The sequence below is a fragment of the Loa loa genome (genome assembly GCF_000183805.2).
Source record: "Loa loa unplaced genomic scaffold supercont3.16, whole genome shotgun sequence".
NCBI classification, from domain to species: domain Eukaryota; kingdom Metazoa; phylum Nematoda; class Chromadorea; order Rhabditida; family Onchocercidae; genus Loa; species Loa loa.
In genome coordinates this window covers 234,166-257,090 of record NW_018108196.1, presented here as the reverse complement: position 1 = coordinate 257,090, position 22,925 = coordinate 234,166, and the positions used below count along the sequence as shown (strand labels likewise).

Genomic DNA, 22,925 nt, shown 5'->3' with positions numbered 1-22,925 from the left:
ACAATGTCATGAATCATTCAACCAATTTTACATTCCTCAAATTCATTGTCTCATGCGTTTTTCTTTGTTCATCCTTTCCTTTTATGGCAAAAAAAGTCAATTCCTATGCTAAATTTCTTATCCGAGAACCAATTTTAATTGCAATGTTTAATGTTGCAAATAGAGTCCTTTGTCGTAATCGGATTTTGACAGTTTTTCTTTATCCAAAGGAAAATCTGATGTAATGTTTGTTATAAACCACTCCCACCAAATATGCTCTTTGTGTTAATTAAAACTGTATATATACTCAAAACTATAACTAGATGATTATCATTTTTTTTCAAATACTCAACCAAAGACTTCACTGTACTTTGTATTCCCTACTCTCTTCGATATGTTTACTACTATCCTATGCGAACTAATAACTTCCTCCTGAACCAACGAAGAATACCTTCTCAGAATATTCGTCCGTGCCTAAGAACAAACCCTTCCAAATCAAACCCAGCAAACCAGAAACTCTTATTTCAAATTTTCCTACAACATATACTAGAGAAGGTGCAGTATCTGATTGCTATAATAATACAGTAACTTCCAGTTTTCCCTTTTTCTTCTTTAAATTTACAATTTTGTCCTGAAACTCTAGTTTTTCTGATAACCTGTTGAAAGGAATACTTTTATCATAGCCTTACCACTTCTTCTGTAATATTTCTGTAATAAAAGGGAAATAATTGTGAGAGATGATAAATAAACATGAATCAAGATCTAAGGAAGTACTTGATAGACAATATTTCATAAATTTTAGAAAAATAAATGTTATTTGCATAATTCAGTTTTTCCAACGTTAAAATATTCGTTCTTTTTTGAAAGTATGACAAATCTTTAATATCGTTGTCTGCATTTAATAGATAAACAAGCTTCTCTTTTTTGATTTCCAATATTAACTTATACGTCAGTTTTGTATCGACTTGGAAAACGATCAATTACAATAACAACTTCATTGCAAAGTATTTTGTTTGGTAGAGGGCGATATCGAGAATTTCATTTTTCTTCAATGAGATGGGAGAGTCATGATCTTCTGGATGTTGCTCGCATCAGAGCTGAGATTTCCGAAGCTGATGATAAATGATACTTGTCTAAAGATCCAAATAATGATGAATTCAAGAATATTTCTGTCTCCAGAAAAATGAACTGACCAAGATCGACAAGAAGGCATTGCTACGAAGCATTAGATACCCTTCTTCTTGGTTACACGGAATTTTCGTTTCGATTATGCAAACCTATTTCATTTTGACTTTTCATTTTCACATCAGAATTTTATGGAAATTCAATTTATGCTATTACATTATCATGATGTGTTAATTTAACTCAAATTAGTTTAGAAAATCAAATTTAAAAAAATAAAATTACAGTGAAATCAATTACAGGGTATTGAACAAATCTACAAAAAGTAGAAGCCTATCGATTACTTATATAATAAAATCATTATCTGTAAATCATTATCTTTGTTCCCAAGGTCTCTAGATAAAAGCTAACTTTGAAATTCTGAATGATTACTTAAAAGTTGAAATTTCGCTAGTTCATGGAATTTTTTAGATACAGAGAAGCGCAATACTGTAAAAGTTGACGTTGACAGCAATCAATGTTTAGACAAGAATAGTGCGCGTGCGCATGGTAATGGAATGAAAAGAAGAATTGTAAAAATTCGTGTGCGAAATATGCTGACGTGAGAAATGCATAAAGGTTTTTCAGTTAGAAATGGAGTAATTGAAATCGGAATTCAAAGAAAAGTGGCTTTCTCGTTCCTGATTAATGACTAAATTAATTAACAGCAATTCTCATCATTCAATATTATATTACATCAACCAGTATTATATACATTTCGGATAATTGGATGACGCATAGAGCGGAAAATTACGAGCTTGCAGGGCACCATTACCGGAACTACCAAAACTAGCATAACCGACCGGTGGGTTGAACAAAGCTCCGGCTGCTGCAGATGCCTGAAATGATTGGATTCTTTAAATTTCTAGATCTTTGAAATATTAAACAATATTTTAAATAATTAATATTAAACAATATTTATTTATCCAAAAGTCGCAATCATAAACATGAAGATGAATAAGAAAGTAATCGTAATTGAAAATAAATGAGCAAGAAGTACGATAGGATACTGTGTTTTATGTAGCACGTTGCGTCCTATCATACTTCTGTATTTTATCGTTCACCATTGAAGACTGATCGATAGGCTAATGATGTGGTTATTATCATTATCTTCCTTTTAAATATCGTTAGAATTACTATTTAAATGTACCTGAAATTGAGGTGTCATAAGTGTGCGGTAATTTGCAGTAGCCCATGGCGCATGGATGAACTCTGAAGAATGTAACCGTGATTGTTGGAACAGATCCGATGAAGTTGTGTTTGTTTGTGGTTGTAGAGCTTGTGCTATTCCTAAAACTTAATTTGCAACATTTTATTTCTTTTTTTTTTGTTTTAAATTTAGCGGAATACCAGAAACGAGATGTTCACAGGATTGTTTTGTAAATTTTCTTGAAAAGAACATAGCATTGAATTTTAATGGTAATTTCCAGTGATGGTGATACTGTTTGATTTATGTGACACAATTAAATGATAAGAGATTTCTCATTTATTTGAAAGACTTCTCATCTGTCTTACAAAACTGTGTTTCTTTGAACATTTTAGATGATTGGGACAATGATTTTAATTATTAGATTTGCAAGAATATGAATTGTTGAAATTATCGAAAAAAAACATGAATTATTAAAAAATTGAAACACGAATTATCGAATATAAATTATTGAAATGTCAATTTTCTTTTCAAACCTTGAAAATCGAATTTGTAAGCATATCGTTTTCCATGTACTTTACACATGATATTTTTGTCGTAATAGTATCGCAACGCCCGGCTCATTTTATCATAATTCATATTCGGTTTACTTTTTCGTTCACCCCAGCGGCGAGCTACGTCGTCTGGATCAACCAGTTTGAATTCACCATTTGTACCCTCCCAAGTGATCGATTCCGCATAACGGCTATCTGATAACAGTTCCAAAAGAAACTGCCAAAGTTGAATTTGTCCACTACCTAGTAATTTTTATTTTTATACTTAAACAAAATGCTTAAATTGAGATTGGTTGTAATTCTGTCATCAACTTGTCATTATATCAATACTCTTGGACTACGAAACTCCTGTTTTGAAAGTATTCGAATGGACGAAATAAAAATTTGTTGCATACTTTCGAAATAAAAAGTCGTTGTCATGAAAATTAACCTGCACTTGCCAGTCGACTACTTGTTGGTCCCAAAATTTGATACGGATCTGGAAATATTTCAAGTGCACATATGTGTTTTTTACATAATTGATTGAGCAGATTGAGCAGTCACCGCAATAAAGCTCAGACTGATATTGGTATAACAGGATTTTCTGGTATCTCTTTTACTAGAGGTGCAAAACTTCAGGTCAAGAGAGTTGACAACCCTGATGGTATCAAGTTCAAATCTATCATCTCAGCCACATTACTTCTTCCTAAATTACTTGCTTTGGCCACATTACTTGGTAAATAAGCCTGTGAAACAGGAATATCCTGCCAATATTTGTCTTGTTTATAGCCTGCTGAGAATGATCCCTGACAATTTCGAGAAATGGCAAGAAATTAATTTGTTAAAATGCTCCGCTGTTGATCATTTCTTCATCATTTTATCGTGACATTTGCACCGCCCATTTTGATTGAATTTCTTTTGATTGATTCATTCTTTGTATAATTCATTCAAATGAAGTTGTGATTTTCATTTTGAATCTGTGAAATAAGTTTTAGCGTTAAAGAAGTGGAAAAGGAAGAGGCAAGAAGCAGAAAGCCTCTGATTAGGCTTATTGAATTTAAGGCTGAGAAGGCTCCTGAATGAATACACTATGAAAACATTAGAGTTAGCAATGAGTTTGATGATGATGATGATGATAGAATTAAAGGGAAAGAGGGAAGAAAGAGGAGAGGACGGGGAGCAGTTGACCCTTTCTTTACTCTCACAAAGTTAAGCTAAGACAGTCAAAGCAGAAACTCATTTTGCTCTTTGAGGAATTTAGTCTTAATTAGCTTAGTAATACACTAGCAAACTATAGCAAGAAAGTTGAGCTTACGGTAGTTGAGAAGTAGGCAATTAGTATTACCACGATAAACCAACCAGTCTTGATTTTACTTCAACCTCATGAACTTGCAAACAGAAGAAGAGAATTCAAAATTTCTTTACCTTTTATTCGCGACCAATTTATTTATACTTATTCGCCTACTGACATGATATGTTATTTTTATCATGTCATAGAAGAGCAGTACTGGAAAAAGTGCTCTTCTTCAAACAATCGATCAATCCTCAATGTTATAAGGTGATCAGAAGCAGTTGAAATTTTTTTGCTGTTATATACGCTCAGAAAAACATCCGATAATTACAGATAAAGAGTAGATATATTGATGTTAACTCTTTGCAAATTGAACAACTCCATTAAATTTTAATGAGTCCTTTCCAAACCTCAAAAACGCAAAAAATATTTTGTTATTTAGACATTTAGATAATCACAATTATTTAATTTTGACAACGAAAAATTGTAAAAATTTTCCCTGTCTATTGTTCTTTCAATCATATCTTGAAGGGAAATAATTAGTGTTCAATGTGGTGAGGTTGAGGCTTAGGGTTACATGATGGACGTTTTAGTTAAATTGTCGTACGGGTAATGCCGTACTCATTATGTTTTTGTTTGACTGCTGCAGCTGCCATTCTTTGATTTCACTTATTTATCCACCTTTCCTTATCTATTCAATTCCATGCTTCTCATTTAAAAGGAGAGAGTAAAATGCTTTCCTAAAGATAAAAGCCAATTTTATTGACCCATGATGACCTTTCTGCCCTCTTTCCCAAATAGCTGATAGTGTTTGAGCAAAAATTTATAAATCTGACCGTGTCACATGCTTACTGCAACGTATTGCAAGGCTCTAATTCATTCTGCTGAGACAGAATTGCAGTTGTGGTCTGGAACAAGGACACGAGTTAAATTGTGAGGCTTAAACAGCTCTACTCATTCTAAGTCTCCTATTTACAGTGAGCAAAAGTCCAAAGCATTGTACAAAAATGTAAATTAGTGCTCTGAAAATCACTCCTGCTTAATGCAGAATATTCAGTTGTTAAATTCGATTGACATACAACAATTGACATATTGCATAAAGAGCAACATCATGTTTCTCCTTTCCAATTGTTCGTTCACACACAAATATTATGAGAAAGCAGCATTTGCGTGGGAGGTCATAGGTCAAGCAGCTTTAAAACGCTGCTTGATTTTTGTTAATTTGTATAAATAAATAGTCAAAGTTAATTAAACTCAGCTATAAAAACTTATTACTCAGTTCACAAAACCTTTTGCTTCTTTTTTAATGGTTGAATGACGAAGACATTAAGTGAAATAGCAACTTATCATCCCATTGCAACTACAGCATATTGATTACAGTAATTTGCATAATAAGCTGATGAGCCGGTTATCTCATTACGCATTCTTTTTGGAGGTATGAAAGAGTGTTTTCAAGTAAAGGAATAGAGAGAGGAATGAGTGGGTGGGATAGAGGTAAGCGATATTGGCCCCCGTTGATAGTATCAAGACACAATCTTGGGCTTGAATCCGATCGGCTGCCTTTGTTGGACTCCGGATAATAGCCCTCTCATTTTAGCGCACATCTAGGCTACACAACGACAATAAGCTTTCGGAGCTTGCATATTTGCCAATGTGCCAATATTTACCGCAAAATAATAGCTCCCTTTAAGAAATCACCATTATCGGTTTCCCTTTTCTTGCTGGGAGCTATAACAATTACTGATATAATAAAGAATGAGTAATTGAGTATACGAACTAAACTATATTTGAATAGAAAAACATCTTGCCATCGCTTTCTTCTTTAAGCAAAACGACAAATCCATTTCAAATCGCTGGTAGTTCAAAACTGTTAAGTAAGCTTATTTTTTTCAAATTTAAGACATTTCTAAATGCACCAAATGATTTTGAAAATTCTAGGTAATTATGGATAACTATGGCATCAGTTTCTTAATTTCCAGACCCGAAAATTGCGGAAATTTTTAAATTTAACACATAAGAATTGAAAGTATAAAATCGGGATGAAAATACATGCTTTTCGATGCTCCTGAAATGACCTTTGACTTTCTATTCGTTGATTGGTTATAAACTGATAGTCAACGGTTGATTAAATGAAATCAATAGAGACATCAGATATAAAATAAAAGAAATTGAAAAATGGTGAGTAGAATGGCCGGCATAGAATGACTGGCAGAAAATAGTTTTAAGTTAATGGATTATAATCTCGTTATAAAAATTCAGTGAGATGAAATTCCATTCAAACATAAGATACACAAACCAGGTTGTCCGAATGCCGTCGTATGACATGCTGGTAATCGCAGTGATGAACAACTGAAGCAGGATGAGTTTAACGTCGTCGACTAAAATTTCACAAACCTCAACAATGAAATTATATTCCACATAATTAAATTGTAAATACGCTTTTCTTTTGAATGAATACATTTTTCAGACGATTTATTTAGCTATTCTAAGAAGTTAAAAGCTAAAAAATCGCACCAGGTATTTTGAAACTATCTGATGATTAATCTCAAAGGTCAGAAATAAAAGCATACCTTTACTTCTTCCTTGATAGTTGTTGCCGTTGTTGTTGAGTGACCCGGTGTTGTAGCATGAAATACATTAGCATTCAAATTCATCCCTGCAGGTAAAGGAAAAATGAAGTAACAAACAACATTTTCAAAAACTTAAGCCACTCAATATGAAAATATATAAATGAGTAGAAAGATAATTAGTAATTAAATCGAATTTATTTTTAGTAGTTGTTTCGGAATATAAAACAGATAATCAATATATAATATTTCAAAAAGATTTAATGAAATCCGAATCATTAATCTGATATGTTAAAGGTACTTAAGTCAATTGACTATAACGTTCATATATTTAGTTACTTACTTGTTTTCTAGCATTAAAAGTAAAGTCAGAGAAAAAATAGCTAAAAAATGCACATGAATAAGTCTACTCTATTGAAACGTGTTAAATTTGTTAAACAACATTCAACAGACTAAAGACAAGTTGGTAAAATAAAATTTCGATAAATATTCATTTGCTCTTTTTACAAATTTAGCTTGCAGTAATATTTGCATCTAAGGGTGAAAATCAGTTTATTACTTTGCCCAAGAACTGGCTTCCAATTCTAACTTTTCTTCAACTTCTTTTGACTCTAATGTTCTGCAGTGGAAATGCAATAAATTTAGAAAAGAGGCGATTTGAAAAACATGTCTGTCAAACTTCAAAACTTTCCAACACTACCCCAACTTTTTTTGGTTTTGTAGGTTTATAAACGTAACTTTTTATAAAATGAAATAGCTTATCATTCTGTTACTGTTTACATTTTCAAATAATATGGTATTAAAAATATTTCACCAAGAAATTTGAAATTTGCGTATATGAATTTATTTAGCCCAGAAATTCAGCGGTAAATATTAACCTTTTTCTAGTGATCTTCAGTTATACCGAAGCCTCATGTACCCTTTTTTAGCACAGTTACTCTTTCCATTACATCAACCAGAGAGATTTCTTACTGCTTAAGTACTATCAAAAAAAATGATAAACTTTGCGAGGTTAAAGAAAGAAATTGAGACGATCAAAAATCTTTTTCATCTAAGCCTATGGAAAAAGTTAACTGAAAATCAATGAAAATTGCTGTTGGAATCGTTTATTAAGCTGAAAATTTTTTAAGGGTCACTGTCACTTATTTTCAGAATTCACCAGCTGTTTTGAGCGCACACTAAATCAAGAATACATCATAGTTTGCTTAATGATTAAATGGCAGACAAATTTAACTTAAATAAATTTTTGAATGCTATATGAAGATAACTTCGTTTTTTAATCCTCAGATCAAAAAAATAAAAATACTTAAACAGACTGAACAATTGGAATATTTTAATTTACTTATATTATGAAAGTATTAGAGAGATTAAAAAGGATTTTCAGGAAGGCATAAGCAAGTTCAATTGAAATCTATGTTAATAATGCGACTCATTTCAAAGGATTTATTTCGAAATTATTAATTTCTATAAAAAGCCTTTGAGAGAAGAATGCTTAATACAACAAATCGGTTTCGAAAAGCTTCCTTTGAGATGATGCGCAAAAAGAATCAGTCTCAAGTGTACTTCACACTATTTAACAGTCTTTTAGAGGTTACGAAAAGAACGCCATGCTGATAAGGTATCGCATTACTTATCATACAATAGATCGTCACATCACCATCAATTTCCCAATCCTTTTGTATTGTAAAATAAACAGCTCCAGAATTAATTTTGTTTTCAGGTAACATAAAACTTATTATGACAATGGTACATGTTCATGTGAAGGAGAAAATGAACTTTCAAAAAAATTTAAAGATGTATACTGTAGATGTCATCGGTGCATATTAGCAAATATGGAAGGTGCGAAACGAGTCAAAACTGATGAATCAAATTAAAATTGAAGAAAAAATAAATAAGCACTTAAACAAAGTGAAAATGTCAATCAATGAAGGAAGAGGAAAAATTACCGGTTTGATGAACGATTTGTTGTTTTTGCATTTGTATTGAATTATTACTTGTATCGTAAAAAATGTTCCGCTGAGGAATGGGAACCATATTTGCTGTACTGTTAACGTTTGCATTGGCTGCTGATAACTGAAAACAGAATTGACTTATTTCATTCTAAAGACTACCTTATAACGACATATAATTACTAAGTTATAAATGAGCTTTTTGCTTCTTTTTAGTTCATCGAAATCGTTGATTACAAAAGTTTTTCGATTACCAATTCAGTTCACTAGGCCTATTTTCAGAAAACGTAAATAGCATTAAATTTTGCTACTTTTGTAAGTGTAGAAAATACCATTTAATTACCAGAAAATAATAAAAAGATTTGCTGATCCAAAAGCAAAACTGACAACGATCATCAACAGCATTTGCAACTTGAACTTTCTTGAGTCAATTATCACGTTTAAACTTTATTATCTACACAATACCATGCAATTAGATTTTTGTGGGACCGGAACTACATAATGCTAATCCTAATAAGCCCAGTGGCATGTATCGTTTAGCAACTAGGATGCTTTCTAACTCATAAAATTGCTCACATCCTAACGGACATAATGATTTCATTAATTTCAGTTCATAGAAATCAAGTTGAGCAAGTAAAATTACGGTGAAGACTGAAAATGCACAACCATTTAGCAATGGATAGTTGAAGTTAAATACTATGCAAATAATTTTTTTATTAATATAGGTTTTTGGATATAAAATATGCAAACTTTGGAAGGCATTGCTCATAATTTTCAAAACAGTATGTAAATAACAAAAGAATTAATGTTGGCAAGAATCCTTCGATCAGCTAACTCAGTTTTTCTAGAATATTCCAGATGTAAAGCTGGGAGAGGACAGCAAAAAGAGAAGTAGAAGTAAAAGGTAGTGAAGAATGTCAAATTGTCAATTTAAGTTAGCATAAATATTCGGAGAAATTGAAAGGGAAGAATGAAAGGTTTGTTCAAAATTGCATGCAACAAAAATTATCATCTAAAAAGTAAGAAATAAAGGCTGAAATATATGAAAAATGAGAAAGATATTGTAAGAGGGGATGAAATTTCCGAATATTTTCTTCAATACCTGAAAGGCGCCGAAATTGAAATTGGTTAGGGCGATGTTTGGCTGCGGATCTTTGCTTACTGATGAACTTGTACTAGCAGCCGGTCCAGCTACAGCCGATGTTGCAGCTTGTAGTGTTGGCGGTGGTAGTGCAGAATTAGGATTAGTTGGTTGCTGTCGAACATCCGATTTTGAATCCATTTGCAGTCAGTTTCCTTCCCGTACTGCGGCGACAACGTCCGGCATCTCCTTCCCCTCTGATTTCCTTCTTTTTCTTGGCTCGGAAGCCTTGGAAATTGTTATGATCGACCAACCCATCTCCAAGAAGAACACACCATAGTCACGGTACATTACGGAAGTAGGCGGAGTGGAAAGCACATTGAACTATCGACATCGTTAGCCTAGCAATAGATATGTCACATCTCAACCAATCATTTCTGGAGGTTTGGCAAAGAGGGCGGATCAGCAGCAAACCGAACGGTAATTGGGCTTTTCTCTTTCCTTTCGTTTCAGATGACATCGGAAGTATTGAAGTTGCCTAAGTCCAACGGCTGACCCTTAACTCTCTCAAGGCCCTCGACACCCTGCAATGGTTCTGTTATCGATGTTGTTGTGCTGTTTGAGGATAAAATACTTTGAATTGCATTCACAGACAATTATTTTTCTGTATTGATATCGAATGTTAGGAGAAGGAAAAGCAAATCCAAAATTTTGAGTCTTGATTTAACCATAGATATATTAGTGTTCAAATGCATTGCAATCGTCTGTTACATCTTTATGTTTAATTACTTCAAATATTTATTTTCCAACGATTTATTCTGAAATGCTTTTCTCTTCCTTTCCACCGCTCAATTACTTTATCAGATTATACAATTGGACCAATGATTATTGCTATAATAATAAGATTTTATAACAATCAACATGCCAAAAATATCAAATGTACAAAGTGGTTGTGGTACACTAATTGTAGTAAACAGAATTAAATAAAATTAAATTTGAATTTAATTTAATATCAGTCAATTGCTATCGACATTACAGGAAAAATTTTTCGACTTATCCGAATTATTTGTTTGCATAACTTAAACCATCCGTTTGATTCAAGGTAACCTGGAAGCATTACTTTTAATGCTATACGAAGCGAGCAAACATCAACTTTAAAAGTTTAAAAGTTGATGTTTACTCACTTCTAAACACTCATTCAACTATTTTTTCTTGGTTCATAAATTAATAAATGAACAACCAATATCCACTGATTGATCTAATAATTAATCAAAATAGTTAAAATGAGTAAATTATCTTTCTTGTTTAATTCAAATACTTTAAGATTGTATTAAAAATTAAAATTTTTCAAATGGCCAAACGAATTTTCGCAAACTATTTGAACTTGCTAGAAGACAAACAATTCGAACGATTTGTGAAGGTTAAGAAATCTAGCATTATTTGTAGGCAAATGAAAGTCTAACTTTCTTTCAGCATTTTTCCAAATTATTCTTTCAACAACATAGAAATCTTCATGACATTCGACAATGTTTTTCCAGTTTTTATCAGTTCTTATTAATTCACTCACTTCCTGATTTCATTTTTTCGTGCGTTCATCAATACTAACGATCACTATGTGACAAAATATCATTGATAAGGCTGTTAAATTTAACTTTCAAGAAGTTAAAAATCAAAAAATATTCGAATGGAAAAATTTCTGACCAAATAAATGAAAATACACGAAAAGATCATTCGAATAAATTCTACTAATTACAGCGGAATAGAAATTAAATGAATTTTTCTGTATATGCCCCAACAGATTACTTAACACTTCACTTCGTCTGTTCATCGTCACTCCATGCCACACAATATTACCTAAAACAAATTGCTAATGAGTACAGCGGCGGTGACAGCAATAACAATAACACAATTTAACAACAAAAATTAATAATAAATTTGAAAATAACGAAATTAAACAGACCAGAAAAATCTGAATTTATTAAAATTGATTCTTTCGAAATTGAAATATGACGGTGATAAGAATGATGTCGATGATGATAGCAGCAGGAAAATAATTGCGAAGAAAAAAATTCAAATAATAGATCTTTTTTACTACGCATAGGTTCACAGATTAAGTTATGGTTGTGTACACTACATGGATGATAGAGTGCACCACGTGCTTATCACTTTAAAAACGATAAGGAATATAAGAATAATCAGAATATGAGACAGGCAATGAAATACGGTATTACAGTGTCAAATTTTTATTTAATTTATGACGCAAATAACACTGCCACAAAAATGAATGTTTCGGTTGAGTTGCTTCATTGTTACCAGAGATATGAATGGTATGAAGGGAAGTGACATCCATTAAATGTCGGATAGTTGAAATAGAAACACTTGGAAAAATAAGATAGCAGTTTCATTACAAACAATAAACGGAAAAAAAGTACATAAACAGAAAATGTTCCTAATGTGTTAGCCGGCCAGAATGTGGTACCGAAATATTGTGATACCGCAAATCGGAAGAAGACTCACAGCAGGTAGCCATATTTTACTTCTTTTTTCCTTCTTCATCAAACTTTTCTAGTAAACAAAAATTGGTACCGACAACATGATCCATGCCGCGATTCTATTTTTGTCAACAAATAAAACTTGTGGATCAAGAATTCCATGAAATATGCAATGCGAACAATTGTCCCCTATGATTTGTTTGAAATATCGAATAATGAGGACATGCAACTTGCACTTCGATTATGCAAATACGTGTCAATCTAAACATAACAGCAAATGCATCTGCAATATCAGGTTCGCTTTAAAAACCTGTAACAATGTGACACGTGTTGATTTACAATTTAAAGCTATTCTATATGTCCAAATTCATTGGCAACAATAATTGCTGTTCTTAAAGCTGTAATATTTAGTTGTATCACAGACGCAATTTTTTTTGGTATTTTGAATGCAAAAAATATTGTTAGGCCATTCGTTAAAAGTTTGTTAGTTTGCTGAAGTGGTTGAAACAACTTAATTCATGTTTGCATATGTTCAAAGGTAACTGGAATTACCTGAGGATGGTATGAATTACACGTCTAAACCTTAAAATAATTCATACAAGTCACTGCCAAACAATAATTTCTTTCAGATCACAGTTTTTGTTGTAATTATTGAATATCGTTGACGCAATTAGACGAGTGTCTGTTTGTTTGTATGCGTGTGTGTGTAACTCTATGACAGACTGGATACTTATTATTGGTCATTTGTGTAAGTAGAGTGGTCCACGAGTGACCTCATTTTCTTACACACTCAGCGAACATAAACTGAGAGTCCCACAACTACTGTTTACTTCATTCGCGGTATGGTTCTCAGTTTCGAATTCTCTAGCTTTCCACCTTTTCGTCATGACTGACCCATTCATACTCTCTTTTGATCTTTAAATTGGTAATGCCTAACCTTTCATTAGCGATCAGACGGTGAACATTTGCAAGCAATCCAATTAAAATACATTTCTCCTTCTAGCAAAAGAATTCATAAAGATGAAAGAAATTCAAATACTGTGAATGAAATTTATCTGCCAATTGCAAATGAATGCAACTTTTTATTTCTCGAGATCTGAATTACTTGAAATGCACGATTAATTTTCCATTAGGGCTGTGAAACAAATGAGACACAAGTTGCTCAATCACAACCTTTCTTTCCTGTTAAAAAATTTCAATATTTTGATTTTTGGTGACAGTCATCCAAGAGATTAGGATTAATTCCTTAGAACTGAAGTCCGTTAAATAGAGGATGATAAGCGAATACAACCGTAAACGAAGTGGGCGTAATTTGAGAAAGAAGAATGTTTGATTATATTTTGGAAGTATCATTTCGAAGATTTTGAGATCCGATCGCAATTGAAAGTCTTAACAAGAAGCATTGTCTTAGTAATGCTTTCCAGTTGGCAGTGTTTCCGGCTAGTCTTATGTCCTAGTCCTTTTAATAATTAATGATCTCATATCACTCACAAGAATTGATTGCACATTTTGCAAATCATTTCGAAACGACAGTTAACTGATTGACTAACTGCCCACTGTTTTTCATTTCAAATTCTCTAAATCTCCACTTCTCAATAACTATTTCAGCAACCACTTGAGGCACTGGACCTATTGTTTCATCATCTCTAAAAGTGCCTTGTTAATGAATGGAATGGGACAACCGATTGCGGTATTTTGCTTTTAACTAGCTTTTAAATGGGTAATTTACATGGTAGAGTGGATACTGTTATCATGAATCTTTCAGCTGTTCTTTCCGCTTCTTCTTTCCTTTCAGGCAAAGATCGGGACTGAATGAATTATGGGCTGTACCACAGATTTGAATGGCTTCAGACCATAAGCATTAGCACCATTAAACAACGTATTATTGCGGATACTTAAAAAATTTAAGGGAAACAAAGGTTGAAATGGCAGCATATTCTCAAATATCTTCTATGATTTTACTATTTTTGAAGAAAGAAATTGAATCGAACAGAACAGAAGCACACTATCCTTTATATCCTTTCTATCAAATCTGACAATAATGATTTTGGCAGAAATTAAAAATAGCTTCCTGTAATATTTCCGTCATCTTGATCCTCTCATGTCTCTCTCTCTTTCTCTCTCTCTCTTAATTCTCTCTCACCTTTTATCATTCTAAGTTGTTATACTTTTTCTTATCAATTTCATAATCTTCAACTGTTAGAATAATTCTGAGGACTTCCTTCATGAGATATCGTTGGAATAATTCACTTGGAAATTTTATGCAAATAATGCTTTGATCATAAAATATTATTTAAGTATAGTAAATAGGTATTTAATATTTTATAAAATTCTTTTAATGAGCGCACGGTTACCTCAAATAGGAAAAGTCAAAGCTGCTTTTATTGTGGCTGTTATAGCCTGCGCATTTGCATGTTATTATTTTATTAGAGTCAGTTTATCGTTAAGCTTGAAATCAAGGTTTCCAGTTTAAACTTTTCTCTACCAGAAATCACTTTAATTTTTCCATATATAGTAAGGACTACAAGGTTTACGAACAATAAATTTTGTTAGTTTAAAAATAAACTTTAATTAAACCTTCAAGTTTATCAAACATAGATAAAAATAGTTCCTACCTGCTTTGTACTGTTTTGTACTTCGCCGTTGCCCTCGCGGATCACCAATGGTCATCGATCCACCGAATAGGAACCACTGATCACTAAAAAAAACGCAAAATGCTAAAAAACGCTAAATGCTAAAAAACGCAAAATGCTAAAAAACGCAAAATTTCGGGTGATTGCCTTTCTCGAAAATGCTGCAAAACTAATATAAGTCGTGTGAGGTTTATGAAGGCTGAAATTTTCGTACCCAAATTTACTACATATTACTGTTCAGTTACAGTAGCAACTACCTTCTTACATCACATTTCCACGTAGTTCGAGTACATGATTTAAATCAAGTATTTGTATACAAATGGATGGGTTACTGAAATGCATCATTATTTTTGCTGTTATGTGGAATACAAAGTCATCGTTAGTTTTATAATTTGCATTAAAAAGAAAAATTACAGAGCAGCCGGAAATTAGAGACACAAGATGTTCCGGGACAGCAGCAAAGTCAGGTAGGGCATAAAAAGTCTGTAAGGTAAAGAGAAATTCTTGGATGAAGAATTAAGGTCGAATAATAGTAGAGCTAAAAATCTCCTATCGTTCAATACAATTCGTATTAGTTTGAAGTGCCTTTCATCCATCATTAACTTCCTTGAGAAGGTGAACTGCCCAGACATATATTTGATCGCCAAATTCTAACTTTTGATATAATCACAGCTGCACTTGCCCAGCGAGTAGTCAAAAAACCGAAACTTGAATTACCGGAAGTCGTACAGCTAGCTGCAATATTTGAGTCTTAATTATTGCAGTTGATTCAAAACTCAGAATCATTAACTACAACGATGTCACAATAATCAGATTCATCTCAGGTTGATGAGTCAAGAGCAACTATTCAAGAGGAAGGCGAAAACGAGTTTAAGGGCGAAATACGTTTGGCTGTGGTACCAACTGTTAATTTATTCAAGTTTGTGGTGACAAAATGGAGCTAGAAATCCCACTACACCAACTTTCTCGGAGAAAGAAGATAAGGAAGGGGGGAGGCAGAAATACAGTGTTGAAGTTTTGCTTAGTTAAGCAATTAAACAAAAGTATTACAAATGATGCTTGATCATGAATAAATTTTAAAACTAACTGTTTAATTAATAGAGCAAGTCATATATGGGGAGAAATTGATCTTTGATAAATTCAGCGTTAAGGAACAGTCTTAGCTTCATAGAAGCGACGGATAAATGAAATAATTCAATAATTCTAAAAGTGAAAACGGAAAAAATTCAATCTTTTAGCCGGTAAAAAAGAAGTCGAAGAAAAAAAAGGAAGAAAAAGAGAGCTTCGAAACTTTCTGTTAAAGAGGTTGATAGTTTACTCAGTTATTGTTTGAAAATTGGTTGTGCTTATAATGAAATATAGTAGTTGTTACATTTTGACCTTTATAATATAGTCTATCATCGGCTGAGTTATTTCATCGCTTTTCAAAGGATAAGTTAGACAAGAAGATGACCTATCTTATTTATTTCTTATCTCTTATGCTGTCCACCACATCATCTGTTTGAAGAATCACGGGTCGATCATATTGATTTTGTGGTTCACTTTCAATTTCCTGCATTTTTCATCTACGGTCACGGTGACTTTGTGCTACCAATGCCACTGGAAATCTTGTCACAGACTTTAAAGTCGTCAACAACAGATTTTTTCATCTTTTTGCTAGGTTTCTTAGTCTTCAGGCTCATCTTTTTCAATTTCGAAGTCATTGATAATATTTAAGTGAATTAAATGAATTTGAAAAGCCAATTAATTAAAATTAAATTTAACAAATTTGTTAGTAAGTTGAAGGAACGTCTGTTATCCACAACTTTAAAACTCGAAATTTTTTAAAAAAGTATCACCTGCGAGAAATTTTCTGTTTCCATACTCTTGTGGAACAATTGCTTCAGTATTTAGATACATTCAATTGTTGAGGAATCTTTTGAAATTGAGATTTTAGAAAATTTCTTTTTTCCTTGGAGAATATTTGCATTTAAAAGCGGTATCGACAATTTGAGATGAATAATGAATCATCATCTGGGAAATTGACCACTGAAAGTACTTCGAATGGCGAACAAATGACTGTGAAAAATGAAACCGCATCAGCTGAAATCAAAAAGTTAGAAGCGTCTGCGGTAACAACATCAACAAGAGATAGCGATAGAGAAAAAGTATATTTTTGGTTATCCGATTTTTAAGTCATCCGATTTAAATTATTTAGAGGTAATCAATTCAAACTTTCTAGGTCATACAGAATTTAATTACTATTCAGGTTGAGAGATTATCCGCATAAATCGGTGTCTCAACTAATTTACTTTAATTTTTTCAGCAAGCTGAGCCAGAAGAAGATGCTAGAACCGGAGTATTGCTCATTCCTTCGTTCGTTTTAAAATTTTCTGAAAAATCATTCAACTTCTAAAATTCGTCCTATTTTGAATGCCATTCATAGCATAGTATCAGTTTAAGAATTCCTCGTTAGACACAGCAAACTTAGAAATTATTAGACCTTCTCTTTAATTTCAGGGTACCATCGGCAGGACACGATGACGACAAAAAAACAATCAAAAAAGAAGAAAAACAATAAAAAGCTTTTTACCAGTAATTGATTTAGAAAAATTCGTAGAGAGAAAAAAATATTTAAATTCGTATATGAAATGAATCTTGTCGACCATTGAGCATTAATTCGTCATTCCAAAAAATATTCCGTTGAAAGTACCGAAAAGCAGTATGGGAAATAATCCAGAAGTTTCTAGACTGTTTCAAATCCCAGAAAGATTTGAATTACTCAATATTACTAAGGATTTACATTGGACCCTGTTTTATTTCTCATTTTCATCTCACCTTGTCACTACAATATAGATGCGACAAGGTACCTTTGTGTAAAATTTGATCCTGGATTATGAGTGTATTTTACCCTTTAATCAACGGCATTCGAACATATCTACGGTTGAAATCACATTTTCTTAAACCACTAATGCAACCATTGGAATATTTCAATTTTTAGAGATGAAATTTAAATTGAAGAAATAAAAAGTCGAAATGTGAAGAGTTGCAAAAAAAGAACAGAAATCTCATTTCATCCGAAAATTGCAATTTATCTGCAATCAACCTTGTAATTTACATCTGTTCCGTACTGAATTCCTGATAAAATTGATTTAACTTTATCAATGATTAACTAAACATGCGTTTTAAAATGAACAGTGCAATTTGCTCGAATGGTAAGATGTTTTTTGTTGTACTCAAAGAATTGCCACTTTGAGGGTCCAATTTTTACACAATACATTGGCCGAGAAAAAGTACCATGAAATTAAATATGCAATAAAGCGAATGAAATTTATTGATTACACCATACGCAAGAAATGAAGGCTTAGTGGAAAATTCATTTGTGGTTTATACAGTTTAGAAATCTCGAAAAACATTAGTCATTCATTCCTTGACCTTTATTCCCATGACAAGTGGCTTTACTCACTGCTACATAATAATTCAAGTTTGATCGATCTGACACTGGTAAATAAGATTGAAACGTTGTAATGCAAAGTATTAGAATGACCTTTATGAGTATGTATTCTTTTAGGAAGAATTATAACAATTAGGCGACATTTCTTAGACTCCTCTAAAGCCCAATGAGCAAAATTATTTTTGACCTTTAGCTGCTGAATTTTCCAAAACAACAAATTATTTGAGTTCTCTATCGATTATATGAAGATTGTGTCATTCCATCACTTCACGTCAGAGTTCAGTTGCCGGTAACGCTTCATAATCGTATGCTTCTCTCTAATTCTACGTCTATACGAGCTCTACGCGTAGTATTTCATCGACTCCATTACCATTTAATCAAAAGATTGATTTTTCCGTTTCTATTTTAAATAGCTAATTAGCTCAATTAGATTAGGAAAATTTCGACATCGCAAGTAGTCGATTCAGTGCTCAGTAAATAGACAGCTCTATTTGTGATTTATAAGAGGTGACCTCTTACCACATCATCAGTAGATCCAATGTTTTTGTACTAGGGGAGAGGTCATCTGCTTCCTCCTGAGCTGCTCGAAATTTCGTCGTATAATGTTGGTATATGAATGTTTATGGAATATGAAATCAAAAAAATATTCTTTTTCTCATATTTTAACTAAATAAATTAGCATAATTTCTTCATTGGTTCAGTAATACGTCAAAATGAATCAATCAACGTTTCCACGTGGTTAATAGAAAAATTTTAATAAATTTTCATAATTGTCGTTCGGTTTTCTATTAATTAAGAGAAGTGTATAAGAATTATTTCTTCGGAATTTTCCTTCACTGTTTCATTGTTGACTTGCAACAGGCAGTCGATCGCTTCAAATTTTACATTGTTTCGAGGTGATTTTGCGGAGTCAGCTTAAGCAGTACTGTTCTTTTCGGATTTCAGAAATGTGTGGATTCCGAATTCCGGTTCTAGTTGCAATGGTATTACTGTCTGCTGTTGTTGTAAAAACAGAAAATACAGGTGGAGAAATTGAAGAGAAAAGTATAAAGAAGTCTTTGAAGACAAAAAATGCTACTTCGTTGATCGATAAAGTAGAGGAAGGTAGGGTCGAAGGAACCGGTCCAACAAAGATTCGAACAACGGATAAAGAAGAGGTCGATGCAGCGGATGTGGCGGACACCGGGGAAATGAATGCGAGAAAGATGCAAGAAACGGTTACAGGAGAGGTCAAAACAACGAACACGGGGGAGACTGGAGCAATTGGAGAGCAAAAAGCAGGCACTCAAGAAGCTGTATCAGGAGTTGCTGACGACGATGATTTGTTTACGCTGGAACATCTCGGATTGGAGATTCCGGTGAAATCGGCCGTTGAGACACTGAATATGGATGTGTTGAAACAAATGCTACTGAAGAAGTTGACCGCAAAATTTGGAAAATATGCAAAGAGCAAGGGACGTAAGAAAAGAACATCTTGAATTATAGTTGCATTCAGTGGGATAATGATATCATGTCGCGGGAGATTTTCAACCTTTCTTTCAATTTGCTTTAATCACAATTGGTTAGCAATGCTGTGACAGTGATATCTGATACCATTAATGTGACAAATTCTGATGCTAAAAAAAATTTTTGTTTCCAATATCGTATCCAGTGGATATCTGTGCAATAACAATATATTATTTCCAGTTCATGTAACATATCATTCATAAAATTAACGAAACTGTGACGAATCTTATTCTCTGAATGATTTTTCCATAAAAATTGGGGCTTCATAGTGAAACAATGGCCTAGATTAAGTTATGTTCTATTCACCGAGTTTGCTTCTCAAGTCTTCTTCAGGAAGATTTAGAAGCTTATGGTATAAGGTTGAACAGTGAATTTCACTAGAACTGTCGAGATTGATTTAACACTTTTACTAACACTCAGCGCAAGGCCTTTTTTATTGGCTGATCAACCTACATCCAATAAACAAATAAACTAGGAAGTTTTATGGGTATTGATTATCCCAGCGATATCAAACTAATATTTGATTCCATGACCCTATTGTTTGTCATATTTAGTATAAATTTCTGTTTGGATCTTTTATAAATTCTCTCCGATTTGTGTGAAATCGATTCTAACTTTTTTACTCTGCCATGTTTACATTATAAATTCAACTGTTGCAACTTTTAGAATAATCTTAGAAATTTCATTCAAAGTTTATTCTATAAGCATTACTGATATAAGGGCTCTGCCATGTTTATAATGCATGCAAATCACGGGATTCCTACTTTACTTAGAATTTGCAATTCAAGAATCATTACGCATTGTTAAAAAGTTATGTAAGAACCTATGACTTAAGTCCGGTTCGGAAGAAATTAATTTACGTCTCAAAATTTTTGCATTTTATCTTCCCTCAGACTAAGAAATTATCACTTTTTCCAAAACTAATTCAATAACATCCGTTTAACAATCCTTTGTAATCTACCGCATTTTGTTTTCGTTGTCAAACATCCCGTCTCATGTCAACTGTCCAAAGGCTGATTTGTAATCGACGAGTGTACGATCAAAATTTTTACACTGTTGAATACAATTAGCCATTTGAATAATTAATTACCACTAGAAGTAAATTTTTCGAATATAACTGTCATAATATATCAATATGATATTGTATCAAACGAACTGAAAACAAGAATTTTCTTTTGTTAGGTGCAGTAATTATGCTGTCACATCCGGTAGGGCATCTTTTTGTGTGCTCGTTTGTTGGCTTACATCATCCATTTGACTTGCTACAATGAATCAAATAAATTTGAAAATCCGTTCACAAACTGCAAAATATAACTAATTTAAATAATTAGTCAATGATTTCTACAAATATATTTTGATTTCTAAATATTATCAGAAGCAGATATTAAACTCCCTCCGCAGTTGATTCACCTTTGTCGCTTGAGCCTTTGCTTGTTTTATTTTTGTTTTTCCTCTTTATGGTCTGAAATGAATGCAGTAATTCGTCACATTGAACATCACGAATCAGAAGTCAATCAGCAATTTAAATAACCTCTACTTTTGGATTACTAAACCAACCGGTTTTGGATTTCGTCGCAAAGCCCATATGAAATGATTGGAATACATGATCAAATAAGCAATCAGAAACACAACAATGATCGCCGTGATACCGAAACTACCTATCAAGTACCAGAAATAACTAGGACATATGCCTTCTTGCTCTCCGCTTTCCAGAAATTCCTTATCCGACATCTCCTTTTAATTGGTCAGTGATGAAAACTTTCGGAATACCACACAAACAGCAAATGAAAATTGTTTTTGAAAAACGATTTTTTAATCATTTTATAATCTGTGAGATATGCAAATCACGGTATAATTAATATGCATTTTACATTTCCATCCGCAATTCCTTCCAAATGCAATCATTTCTTACAGAGATAGCCTGATGTAAGCATAAAATTTTCACTTTTGATTGATTTCTCAAAACTTGGAATTAAAATTTGTTGGAAAGTGATTTTTAAACTTAGTTTGCCAGTTTTACATAAGGTGACTTCGCGACTCTCATGTCAGTCTCAAGCAAAGTTAAGTCGAACGGAAATTGTTAATTGATATGAACCTGAAATTTCCACAGAAACTGTTAATTGATATGAACCTGAAATTTCTGTCATGCAGTAACAAAGCTGGGTAGAATACAAAAATATTCTATACTGTTGCTGTCGCTGATTTTCTTGTTTGCAGAATGCGACACAGTAACGGTTAACATTACATACTTTTGACGGTTGACTCACCTTTGATTGTTCTGTCGGCGAAAACAGTCATATATTCATTTACCAACGATTCTTGCAGTTTTGTGCTTACAGAGAGTCATTGGTCAGTTGTGAATTTTCAAACAGGTTGAAGAGGAATATTGCAAACGAACTTGACAAATTCGAATGGAAAATAAAAAAGAACTTGAAATTAAAATCCTGTAAAAAACATTGTCACTAGTCGCTTTCAGAAGCTATTGCGATCTGTGACAGCAAATCAAGCTGCATTTTAGAAAATCAGAAACTTTTAGCACCACTATTTGGAAATTTTGCTTGTATGAAATATATGGCAGCTAAATGAAGTAGGGAAAAAGTCTCAAATGTTCGGAACAAAGTCTATAAAGCGAACGAATAATGATAGAGATAAATTAAAATGAAGAAAACTGGAATAATTCTTTCAACTGTTTTACTCCTGCAATTGCTCTGCCTCTGATTTAATCAGTCTGTAATGAATTCATCTCGAAAAAAAAATTCATCTGTAATGAATTCATCTCTTTTTGTTGAGAAGCGGTTTTATTATCTGTAACAATTTTTCCAAATATATTTTAAGTACAAACAGTAATATTCCTAGAATGAAAATCACAAAAGACTTAATGAAGTTGTTTCTTGCGATGTTTGCTTCCCTTCAAATGCTTTCGCTTCCTTTCTTTTACCAATCTATCTGAATAAACAAATTTTTCACTCCTTTAATATTAATTTCCTAAAAAACGAATTCATTCATCTTTTGAAAACTAACCAATCCAAAGGCTTTGTAAATATTTAAAAAGCTAACTGTTGAAATGATTACCACTTCCTTTCCTGTGATGATCACGTGCTTTTTTTGATCTTCTCGATCGTTTCTTCCATAGTTCTGTAATTAAAAGTCAAT

The 22,925-nt window shown here is 32.7% G+C and overlaps 6 protein-coding genes across 6 annotated transcripts; 2 read left to right on the top strand and 4 right to left on the bottom strand.

Annotated features, from left to right (window-relative positions):
- Positions 1-1,819: 1,819 nt before the first annotated feature.
- Positions 1,820-3,722, bottom strand: LOAG_00179 (fli-1 protein; the record flags this gene model as incomplete). The annotated part of the gene is made up of 6 exons (XM_003135719.2): positions 1,820-1,979; positions 2,291-2,430; positions 2,824-3,084; positions 3,272-3,319; positions 3,536-3,613; positions 3,716-3,722. The coding sequence occupies 6 exons, from the start codon at positions 3,720-3,722 to the stop codon at positions 1,848-1,850; spliced, it is 666 nt and encodes a 221-aa protein (XP_003135767.1). The 3' UTR covers positions 1,820-1,847.
- Positions 3,723-6,293: 2,571 nt separating this feature from the next.
- Positions 6,294-10,032, bottom strand: LOAG_00178 (hypothetical protein). The gene is made up of 4 exons (XM_020445363.1): positions 9,730-10,032; positions 8,625-8,751; positions 6,682-6,767; positions 6,294-6,489 (listed from the first exon to the last, which is right to left on the bottom strand). Exons 1-4 carry the CDS (start codon positions 9,907-9,909, stop codon positions 6,367-6,369), a joined length of 516 nt encoding a protein of 171 aa, XP_020304172.1. The 5' UTR covers positions 9,910-10,032; the 3' UTR covers positions 6,294-6,366.
- Positions 10,033-12,349: 2,317 nt separating this feature from the next.
- On the bottom strand, positions 12,350-16,536 carry LOAG_00176 (hypothetical protein; the record flags this gene model as incomplete). The annotated part of the gene is made up of 6 exons (XM_003135716.1): positions 12,350-12,483; positions 12,991-13,115; positions 13,751-13,844; positions 14,816-14,917; positions 15,437-15,568; positions 16,425-16,536. The coding sequence occupies 6 exons, from the start codon at positions 16,534-16,536 to the stop codon at positions 12,350-12,352; spliced, it is 699 nt and encodes a 232-aa protein (XP_003135764.1).
- Positions 16,537-16,827: 291 nt separating this feature from the next.
- On the top strand, positions 16,828-17,393 carry LOAG_00175 (hypothetical protein; the record flags this gene model as incomplete). The annotated part of the gene is made up of 3 exons (XM_003135715.1): positions 16,828-16,980; positions 17,139-17,188; positions 17,333-17,393. The coding sequence occupies 3 exons, from the start codon at positions 16,828-16,830 to the stop codon at positions 17,391-17,393; spliced, it is 264 nt and encodes an 87-aa protein (XP_003135763.1).
- A 1,820-nt stretch (positions 17,394-19,213) lies between these two features.
- LOAG_00174 (hypothetical protein) lies at positions 19,214-19,744 on the top strand (the record flags this gene model as incomplete). Its single annotated transcript, XM_003135714.2, has 1 exon — positions 19,214-19,744. The coding sequence occupies one exon, from the start codon at positions 19,214-19,216 to the stop codon at positions 19,742-19,744; it is 531 nt and encodes a 176-aa protein (XP_003135762.2).
- Positions 19,745-21,156: 1,412 nt separating this feature from the next.
- On the bottom strand, positions 21,157-21,503 carry LOAG_00173 (hypothetical protein; the record flags this gene model as incomplete). Its single annotated transcript, XM_003135713.2, has 2 exons — positions 21,157-21,234; positions 21,330-21,503. 2 exons carry the CDS (start codon positions 21,501-21,503, stop codon positions 21,157-21,159), a joined length of 252 nt encoding a protein of 83 aa, XP_003135761.2.
- Positions 21,504-22,925: the final 1,422 nt, after the last annotated feature.